This window comes from Pseudorasbora parva, chromosome 1, assembly GCF_024679245.1.
Source record: "Pseudorasbora parva isolate DD20220531a chromosome 1, ASM2467924v1, whole genome shotgun sequence".
Classification (NCBI taxonomy): Eukaryota; Metazoa; Chordata; class Actinopteri; order Cypriniformes; family Gobionidae; genus Pseudorasbora; species Pseudorasbora parva.
Window position 1 is genome coordinate 56,440,253 of NC_090172.1, and position 11,557 is coordinate 56,451,809.

The 11,557-nt window shown below is 38.7% G+C and overlaps 1 protein-coding gene across 1 annotated transcript in view; it reads left to right on the forward strand.

The window, feature by feature from the left end:
- Positions 1-414: 414 nt before the first annotated feature.
- slc7a7 (solute carrier family 7 member 7) overlaps positions 415-11,557 on the forward strand; it is a 21,552-nt gene continuing 10,409 nt past the window's right edge. Inside the window, exons 1-4 of the mRNA XM_067445672.1 lie at positions 415-612; positions 2,481-3,086; positions 10,511-10,636; positions 10,749-10,893. Coding sequence (XP_067301773.1) covers positions 2,591-3,086; positions 10,511-10,636; positions 10,749-10,893 — 767 coding nt within the window. The 5' untranslated portion in view covers positions 415-612; positions 2,481-2,590. The remainder of the gene's footprint in view (positions 613-2,480; positions 3,087-10,510; positions 10,637-10,748; positions 10,894-11,557) is intronic.

Here is an 11,557-nt window from a genome sequence, read left to right on the forward strand (position 1 = left end):
GTAAGGAAAAAAATAGATTATTGCACTGTAATTATTGCATTTTAACACATTTTAACATAAAACGATGTGTGTGTGTGTGTGTGTGTGTGTGTGTGTGTGTGTGTGTGTGTGTGTGTGTGTGTGTGTGTGTGTGTGTGTGTGTGTGTGTGTATATATATATAACTTTTTCAGTTTCAATTACTGAAATAAAAAAAAAGTTTCAGTTAACGACAACAAATAGCTTACCTTAATGTATCGACTACAAAATATTGTTCATTTTGAGGTCTGTTTAGACGGTATTTATCAAAAGTCCACCCATGCATTGATTATTATGGTTCAGTGGTTTAGAGAGCGCTGTGTTCCATCCCTTTTCTCCTCCCCTCGCTCGCGGTGTTTGTATCAGTGTGTGACTGGAAGCAGAAGTTCATCAGTCTACTCCAAACGTCTCGAACGCACGAGCCGAACGGAAAAGAAGTCAAACGCGAGCCGTGACAGAGACCATATGACAGAGATCGCACAGGGCGAAATAACATGACCTGCACATTGACTTAGATCGTGTCTAGGAAAATGAACGGCAGATAAAGCACCAGTACAAGCTGCATCCTGATGCCATTTCAGCACCTGGAGGAAAAGGTAAAGGAAAAGGTCAGCACTTACTGTGGCCATTGCCGTCAGATTTATTTCATCACGCTTTTATAAAAATGCATATTGTTTCATATTAGCAAGATTATTATTTTCATGAATGTATTTTCAGTATAAACCTCGTCTCTTACAATTTTGTTTGTAAACTATAATACATTGCAAGCAGGTTCTATAGCTACAGTTAGCTTCAGATCACTTAAAGGGATAGTTCTCCACAAAATTAAAATGTTGTCATCGCTTACTCTCACGTTGTTGACCTAAATGAGTTTTATTTGTTACGCTGAACACAAAAGACGATAATTTAAAGGATGTTGGTAACCAGACAGTAGATGGCTCCCCTTGACTTTTATAGTAGGAAAATAATTCAATGGAAGTCAATGGGTGCTGTCAACTGTCTGGTTACCAACATCCTTTAAATTATCGGCTTTTGTGTTTAACAGAAGAAAGAAACTCATTCAGGTTTGGAACAACTTGAGGGTGAGTAAGTGATGACAAAATTTGGTAAAACTTTATTTTACACTGTTTATCATGTACTTACTAACAGTAAATTATGTATAATTACAAGCAACTAACCCAAATCAAACCCTAACCTATAGTAAGTACATGTTGTTAATTAATAGTATTTACATTTATAATTACGCTGTAAATAACGTGTAACCCCAAATTTTAATTTTAGGGCAAACTATCCCTTTAATATTCTGCTTTGAAGCAAGGCTATGGTGGTTTAGGCTATAACCTTGAGTGACTTTGTTTTATAGTTGTTTTTTTATCAGAATGCTTATCAGCACGTACTGGACCTTGCTCTTCTGTACAATGATCTTGCATTGGTGTGGCTTTTTAATTATCACGTGTAGTAATTGCCTACTGTCCACCCACTCAGCTCAACTCTTTAATCATTCTCTCTCTCTTTTGTCTTTCCTGAATGTAACTTTCTTCTTTTGTGATAAGACCTTCCTAACCATTACACGGGGCAATTAATCAGATCTATATGGCTGCTGAGCTAGTGTGTGAAAGGTGGGAACGATTCTAAGGTCTAAGAGGTGTAACGATTTTAAATTCTACGTTTGAAAGTACCTTTTTATATTTTATTATGGATTTAAACAGTCATGGCACCCAGAATCATGTAGCTCTAATGTGTGAAATTCCCATTTACTTGCTTACAGATTTCGGGATGCTATTAAGTATTATTAGATTAGATAACCAATGCCAAAAATCATGCCTCATCAGTGTAGAGTTTGTCATAGTCAGCATCAATGTCTCTTAACTTTGCGCTTTAAATATACAAGCTGTCAATTAACCAGAAATGTCCCTGTATGTGCATTTTTCATATCCTCATGTGAAGATGTTTCACAGCTTGTGCTTTTGAGCGTAGTTCTTGAGTCCATTGAACCTTGAGGAGCATGTGACAGATCAGCATGCTGACGCACCAAGAAGTCTCCATACTAAAAGAATGAGAGGGAGAAAGTTGAATTGGACTTGGCGTATTAAAACCCCCTCCACTTGGTCTTGGTTGACTAGCGATCAGGTGGATCAATGTCCACGTCAGGGATGGTGATTGAGTAAGCGGTTGGCTAAGACACACAATCCTGTCTCACGCAGTAAGGAATATGAGCAAGCTGGATGTTTTTCTTACATGTAGACCTCTTTCTCCGGGTCTGTGTTTACACACTTTTAAAAAAGCCATTTGCCATGACGTCTAATGGATCAGTAATAGCCATATGTACGTTTGTAAAGCAAGAGTGTGTATGTGAGCTCTTTATGATTGCTCTGTTTCTTTGGAGATTATTATATGTGCATGCATGTGTGTGTGTGTGTGTGTGTGTTTGTATAAATACTGAACACTCTCCTATCTTCCCCAGATGTCACCTCGAGATCTCAAGAACTAGCTGGGAAATTTTGAGATCTTCCTAAAACTGATTGTAGAACTGATTTAGACAGTCTTATTTGTATCTATCAGCCCCTTGAAACAATGGCATCTGACAGTCCTGCACCCACAGAAGAGCCGTCCACAGAGGTCTCGAACGGAGACCTGAAGGCAAGCGGCTCGCAGGAGTGCATGAAACTGAAAAAAGAGATATCTTTGCTCAATGGCGTGTGCCTAATTGTGGGAAACATGATCGGCTCCGGGATCTTCGTCTCACCCAAAGGTGTGCTGATGTATAGCGGCTCTTACGGGTTATCTCTGGTTGTGTGGACTATCGGTGGGATCTTCTCAGTTTTCGGTGCGCTCTGCTATGCCGAGCTCGGAACCACCATCACCAAGTCGGGCGCCAGCTACGCCTACATCCTGGAGGCCTTTGGAGGCTTTTTGGCTTTCATCCGCCTATGGACTTCCCTTCTGATCATCGAGCCCACCAGTCAGGCCGTGATAGCCATCACTTTCTCCAACTACATGGTGCAGCCCATCTTCCCAACGTGCATAGCGCCCTACGTAGCCAATCGTCTGCTGGCCGCAGCCTGCATCTGTGAGTTGGTGTGTGTGTGGATTTGTGTGAATGTTTTTGGGAGGCTTTTGTTCTTGAAATCTTCAAGAACATTATTTGAGATATGAGAGTTTAAAGAAATAGTTCACACTTCACACAGAATCATTTACCCACCATTTCAAAATCATTTGACTTTTTTCCCCCCAAGAGAATAGAATACACTACAGATCAAAAGTTTGGGGTCAGTAAGAGTTGTTTTTTTGTTGTTGAAAGAAAATAATACTTTTATTCAGCAGGGACGAATTAAATTTATCATAAATGCTGTTTTTTTAAACTTTCTATTCATAAAAGAATCCTGAAAAAATGTATCATGGTTCCCACAGAAAATATTAAGCAAGTGCTAAAGGGACATAAGATAGAAAATGGGAGGGAAAATAATATAAGTCAATGCCCTTGTGTTCTTTCGCAAAACTTTTGCGTTTCCCCAAGAAACTTTGTGTTCACTCTCAAAAAACTCGAAAAAAACCCAATTGCGTTCCTCTGAGAAACTTGCGCAAAACCTTTGAGTTCCTCCGAGAAACTTTGCATCCATTTTCAAAACCTTTGAGTTCCTCCGCAAATTATTATATCCGCTCTAAAAATGTTTGTTCCCTTGAGAAATTTAGCTACGCTATCAAAACCTTCGCGTTCCCCTAGAAACTTTGCATTCCTTCGCAGAATCCTCTTTGATCATTTTGCAGGCAAACAGTGCAAAACATTTGCGAGAGAACAAATTTGTTGACAGATATTTTTTCCTACATCTCATATTTTTGTCCCCTTCAACCTAATAACAGTAATTTTAGGGACTCCGTAGTTCTCAGCATTGATATCAGAAAATCATCATATCAGAGGGATTTCTGAAGGATCATGTGACAGTGAAGACTGGAGTAATGATGATGAAAATCCATCTTTGATCACACAAATGAATTACCATTTAAAACATTTAACTTTACATTTCAGATTAAATTAGTAAACATTTATTTTAAGTTTTAATTTTTCACAATATTACTGTTTTCACTCCTTGGTGAGCATGACATACTGACCCTAAACATTTGAAGGTCATGTGCTTTGCCACTATGAATCAACTTTTATTTCATTCCTTTTCTCAAATATTATCATATTTCTGCATTCACTGAATGTTTTTGGTAGCACTTGAAAGAGTGTGTGAACAGTGAAGGAATTGGCAGCAGGAAGTGGGTAGTTGGTTATCATTACACAAACATAAACACAGTGCTACATTTTCCACAGACAGGAAGACTGAGTGAAGTGGCATAAAACAAAACATAATGAGAAATATTTGAGTTCAAAAGACACTCACAAAAAAGTTCTATGGTATCACCAACTGACACCATCACACCTACTACTAGAAAAAGTGACAAATGCGAGAGGGGAGTTATGTAGTTGTGAGAAATAATAAAATCCTGTCAGTGTTTAATGTTGAATTAAAAAGGGAAGAAGGAAAGAGTGCGTCAGACGAGTGCTGATGCTGATGTTGAGGGTTGATTTCACGTGATCCGTCTCGCTCAGAACAGACATGCACGATAGCACAAAAACTGCAAACTGGTACAGAAAGTGACGATTAAACTGGCAGTTCTTGACATTTTTGAAATCTGAGAAAGAAACTTTGTTTTTGTTTTGTATCACCTCAGATAATCATCTAGATTAAATAATCTAGATCAGTGGTTCTCAACTGGTTTGGTAGGACCCACATTTTCTAATGGCCATTAAGCCGCGACCCACTCATCATCAACTTTATTTTCAGACTCATGGTCCATTAAGAGACACAGACATAACATGCAACATACATTAAAAAGAGAATTTTAAAATATAATAATAATAATAATAACACATTATATATATATATATATATATATATATATATATATATATATATATATATATATATATATATATATACCTACAATACAGCATTACTATAAAAGACATTTATACCAGTGATTCCACAGTGATACTGTGTTAAATTTAAAGATATACACAATACATAATATTCAACAATATTAAAACACAGTACTAACATGAACTGTTAATGAAACATGGAAACTGCTACTGATTAATAAAAAGAAAATCATAGCTTGCAAATCGTTCCCAACTAAGAGAAGATGTACCAGTTATGTGATTTTTTTTTAAAACTTTTATTTCATGACTTACAAATTGGCAACTTAACTTAACTTGACAATGCTTGATCTTAGTTTCTTTTGCACTTAGTTTATAACAGAGGTGGACAGTAACTAAGTACATTTACTTGAGTGCTGTACTTAAGTACACTTTTTGAGTATCTGTACTTTACTTGAGTATTATATTTTCTGGAAACGTATGACTTTTACTTAAATACATCTGAAAGACAAATATCATACTTTTTACTCCACTTCATTTCTATCAAAGTCAAAAGTCGTTTCTGTAGCAGCTTTGAAAGTCAGTGGATGATTTTTTTCTTCTATAAAAGGTGTTTTTGAACAATGATCAGTTTATAGCAAAATGGAAGAAGACGGTAGCCTAGAAATCTAGACGCACCCTAGCGGCAGCAAATTTAATCTGCCCGCGAGTGTCGTCTAGGAACTCTCAATACCCTTCTGAGCTGTATTCCTCTCAATCTGGACGGGCCAATCACATCGTGTATAGAGTCGGCGGGCGGGGCCATAATGACGACGGCCGAGTTGCGTTTGAAGTCATTCTTAAAAAGGGAAGATGTGTTCGGAGTTTAGCCAACCGGATACGGTGAATGTTTAATCTGTCAGCGAGCTCTGTTTCACCTTCATTGCTCTGGTTGGCTGTAGCGCTATCCTATCGCGTGCAGAGGGAGTTTGAAAGACAGCCGTTTATCCGCCCCTCGGATTGAGCTGTCAATGGTGAGTTTCCAGACCAAACATCTTGATGTGGGTCTGGCTTGTCAGGCTAAAAAGACGGATGTCAAAATGTTAATTTTGGCGAGTATTCACATAAACAAAGTTGATTATGTCTTAAGGGAAGGTGAACAGTTGGAGAATATCAGATGTGTATCAGTTTATTGGATCCGTGCGTTCGGCCATAAAGTGACAGCAGCTTTATTAAGAGCTTTGTAACTTTTATACAAGTTTAAATGAGTTTAAGTTAGTCGTGTGCTAGTACGTCAGATGGAGCATCACTGAGTGGCTTAAACCATGATGGCATAATGTGCATTTATACAACAAAAATAAAATAATGCGCTGACATAAAAAAAAAAGAAATGTACTTTTGATACTTAAGTACATTTGAAAACAAATACTTCTGTACCTTTACTTAAGTAAAAATCGTTTTTTACAACTTTCACTTGTAACGGAGTAATATTTGACCAGTAGTACTGTTACTTTTATTCAAATAATAAAGTTGTATACTTTGTCTACCCCTGGTTTATAATCATATCATATACAGCTCGCGTTTTGTGCTTGCAATTGAAGAGTGTGCTACAAGCACAGTATAGCTTCTGATAGGACAAGTTGTTTTTTCTTTGATGAGAGACATCTCATAACAACCTACGAAAATAACAATAGAAGGATGACACTGACATATAGCCTGATAATATTTATATCGGGACTACTTGTTTTTTTTTTTTGAGAGAGAAAATGACAGATTATACTTTGAAATATAAATTTTGGGTTTCATTTTACCCAAATATCTAATGCACTTAGATATACTCACTGTGTACTTACCTAAGAAAGTACTGGGCAATGTAAGGTAACTACATGGGTTAAGGTAAGGTTTATGGGTAGGTTCAGGGTTAGTACATAGTTATTACCCATTTATTGTAATTATTATGATAAGTACATCGTATGTACATGGGGAACAGGACAGTAAAATAAAGTGCCAACAAAGGCACTAATAAAGCAGTTCAAATGCTGACTTGTATTTGAGCAAGATTGTATTTTATAAAGATAGTTTATACTCTTTATTATTTACATAAGACCAGTGTTGGGGAAAATTACTTATAAAAGTAGTGTTACAATATTGCGTTACTCCCTTAAAAAGTAAGTAATTGCAATAGTTACTTTTATGGAAAGTAATGTGTTACGCTACTTTTTTGCGATACTTTTTCTCATTTTTCACATATTAACAGTAGAGCACGCAGCTCTGCTGTGCTGCGCTACCATTCTGGATAATGGAAGATTAGGAAAAAAAGAAAAAATAGAAAAAAAGTTTTACCGATAATTTAAAAAAATATCTTGTAATTTGAAAAAGTACTTGTATTACGTGACTCACGTTTCTTGTAATGCGTTACCCCCAACTCGATTCGACCTTTGCAGACTTCGAAGGTCTGGCCTTTGAAGTCCACGTTCTTGGAAGGATGCAGCCTCTGAATTGGGACATGCTTTTGTATGCCATCAGCTTGACCTAAAATAGGTGTGTCAGTCAAAGGAGACAGTAAAAGGTTCTACATCTGAGAAGCCCTAATCTAGATAACGATAATATAAAAAATAAAGTAATAAAAAAGTTTGTCTTTCATGTACATATTACACCTTCAAATCTAAATCAAGTTCATCAGAGTGCAACACACACATGCATGCTTCATTTCACTTGCTGATTCCTGGAAGGTAAAGTCCTCCCGATTAGCAATCTTGCATATGACTAATAGCTAATGACACCTCAGTATGGTATCATGCCAAAAGGACAGAGAGAGAGAGAGAGAGAGAGAGAGAGAGAGAGAGAGAGAGAGAGAGAGAGAGAGAGAGAGAGAGAGAGAGAGAGAGAGAGAGAGAGAGCGAGAGAGAGAGAGAGAGAGAGAGAGAGAGAGAGAGAGAGAGAGAGAGAGAGCGAGAGAGAGAGAGAGAGAGAGAGAGAGAGAGAGAGAGAGAGAGAGAGAGAGAGAGAGAGAGAGCGAGAGAGAGAGAGACTAGTATTCCAAGTAGACTCATCTTGAATCCTGATAACCATTTTCAAATATTAGTAACCATACAGTTTTGGTGACCATTGACTTCCATTGTATTGACCAAACAAACCAAAAAAAAGCACACAATGGTGAGTATGTTCATTTTGGGGTGAACTATTCCTTTAGTCTAGATATGTTACATATTTACATTAAATCATCAGGCCCATCTGAAGTAAAATATAATGAAGTAACCACATGATAACATGAACATTTTCCGCAAAAAAGAAATAGTTCACCTCAAAAATGAACATTTTGTCATCAATTCCTCAAGTCGTTTAATCACAAAATGAGATGTTAGGAATAATGTATGAGATAGAGTAAAAAGTGAATGATGTTAGCTTAATATTTCCATTGCATATTCATTGTAAAAGGTGAAATAACCGTACAGAAATGCGTCACATATCTGCCTTCCATAAGCAGTGAGACTGGAGATTAGAAACGGGTGTGCGAGCAGTTTATGAACTTGAGGCAACATTGATAGCAGCCATAAAAGATAAGATGAAGTCAGAGTAAGACTAGAAAACATCCCCCCCCCCCCCCCCCCCCCAAAAAAAAGTGAGTCAAACTCAGAGAGAAAGAATTAAAGCATCCACATATCATCCGATATATTCATTTCTGTTGTTTAATGGCTCAATCTGTGACTTGTAAGAGTTAATATCGTGTGACTGTGTTACTTCCTCTTTGGTGTTAACTCTACCCCACACACAAACTGCCCACTCAGACTTTCAATTTCAGTTCACTTTCCACTGGATTATTTCCTGTATGAATGCATCATCAAGGGGTATTTCCAGTATAAAGCAATATATGTTTTGTCCAAAATGTTTGAATCCGCTTTCATGCAATGCACTATCAAGACACAGGTGTTGACAGAAAAAAATGCCCCGCTAACACATGCAAACTTTAGTGCTGCCCTAAGCTCTTTCGCTCCTTGCAAAACAACCAGCAGGAGTGCTAGAGTCAGCAGCCCTGCTTCCTCAAGCCAGGAAGACTACCTTACAAAAGACACATACATGATCACACACACACGCTCACATGCTCCCTTTGTCTGAACCTCCCACACAAATCAAGACATTCCAGGGTCAAAACAGACTGACCCCTGAAGATCATTGATCCACTTTAAAAACAGGGGAAGACCATATCTATTTCATGTTATTGCAATGATGTTGTGACTAGACTGACTCATGTGGCTCCTTAAAGGGATAGTTCACTTTAAAATGAAAATTCTGTCATCCTTTACTCAAGTTGTTTTAAACCTGTATGAATTTCTTCCTTCAGCTGAACACAAGGGAAGATATATTGAAGAATGTCAGTAACCAAATGGTTAACTGGAGCCATTGACTTCCATAGTATTTTTTTTTCCTACTATGGGAGTCAATGGCTCCAGTTAACTGTTTGGTTACTGACATTCTTCAATATATCTTCCCTTGTGTTCAGCTGAAGAAAGAAATTCATACAGGTTTGAAACAACTTGAGAGTGAGTAAAGGATGACAGAATTTTCATTTTAAAGTGAACTATCCCTTTAAAGGGACAGTACACCAAAAAAGTTTAAATTTCGCCACCATTTACTGACTCTCAGTTCCATTCGCATTGACTTCCATTGTAAAACTAAACTGTTAGGATATCAACAATCTTCAAAATATCTTATTTCGTGTTCTGCAGTAGAAAGAACTACAATACAGGATTGGAAGAACATGAAGAGGAAGTAAATTATGACAGAATTTTCATTTTTGGGTGAACTAGCCCTCTAAAGGGATACTCCACCGTGTTTTCATATTAAACTATGTTATTCCCTTATCTTAGACGAGTTGATAAATCCCTCTCTCTAATGTGTGCATGCAGTTAATCTCTCTGACGCGCGGTGACGATCTGATAGCATTTAGTTTATCCCACTTAGCCCATTTCAATCACTATGGTACCAAACAGAGATCAAGTTAGAAGTACCAAACACCTCCACATTTCCCCTATTTAAATACAGTTACATGAATAGTTGAACAATCAAGTATGGTGACAAAAAATAAAACGTGGCGCTTTTCTAAGCAGATTAAAAAGGAGAACTATAATGTATGGCGGAATAGCACTTCTGAGAGTACTTCGGCTCGGCGCAGTAAAAAGTCACGCCTAAAAATTCCTCTTCCCCTATTGACAGAAATAAGAGGGAGGATTTTTTAGACGTGACTTTTTTAAATAGGGAAACGTGGAGGTGTTTGGTCGCTTCTAACTTGATCTCTGTTTGGTTCCATGGTGAATGAACTGGGCTTAGTGGGCTAAGCTAAATGCTATCAGATCGTCACCACGCGTCAGAGAGATTAAGAGCGTCTCTCGTCTCGTCTCATCTGAGACGAGAGAGGTATGTATCAACTCGGCTAAGTTAAGGGAATAACAGTTTAATATGAAAACGCGATGGAGTATCCCTTTAAAGCCTTGTGGATATCAACCTCATGCAAGCAAACAAAGTTATATTCAAGTCACCTGAGCTGAGTCACGATGAGAGCGAGTGTTTCATCTTCACCTGTGTTCGTTCTGTAGGCTTGCTGACCTTTGTGAACTGTGCCTATGTGAAGTATGGAACGCGCGTTCAGGACATCTTCACGTACGTAAAGGTCGTCGCTCTCATCGCTGTCATCATCACCGGCCTGGTCAAGATATTCCAAGGTGAAGACACTATAAGATAATTTTTTACACCTGTAAAGTGTTTGTAAGTATTTGTATCTGTGCGTATACAGTATAGTCCAGTCATGCTGGTTTATGTGTGTGTTTGTTCCAGGTTACACACAGAACTTTGAAGGGCTGTTCACAGGTTCATCTCAGGATCCTGGTGATGTAGCTCTGGCATTATATTCTGCTCTTTTCTCTTACTCTGGATGGGACACGCTGAACTTTGTCACTGAGGAGATCAAAAACCCTGAGAGGTAATCATCAATCAATCAATCATGTTCATCCATCCATCAAACCATCCATCCATTCATCCATCTATCCATCCAAACACCCACTGGTCTGTTCATCCACCCATCCATTCACTGATCCGCCCATCCACCCACCCATCCATCCATCCATCCATTCACTGATCAGTCCATCCACCCACCCATCCATCCATCCATCCATTCACTGATCCGTCCATCCACCCACCCATCCATCCATTCACTGATCAGTCCATCCACCCACCCACCCATCCATCCATCCATTCACTGATCCGTCCATCCACTCACCCATCCATCCATCCATTCACTGATCAGTCCATCCACCCACCCATCCATCCATCCATTCACTGATCCGTCCATCCACCCACCCATCCATCCATCCATTCATCCATTCACTGATCCGTCCATCCACCCACCCACCCACACATCCATCCATCCATCCATTCACTGATCCGTCCATCCACCCACCCATCCATCCATCCATTCACTGATCCGTCCATCCACCCACCCATCCATTCATCTATTCACTGATGCGTCCATCCACCCACCCATCCATCCATCCATCCATTCACTGATGCGTCCATCCACCCACCCATCCAACCATCCATTCACTGATCCGTCCATCCACCCACCCATCCATCCATCCATTCACTGA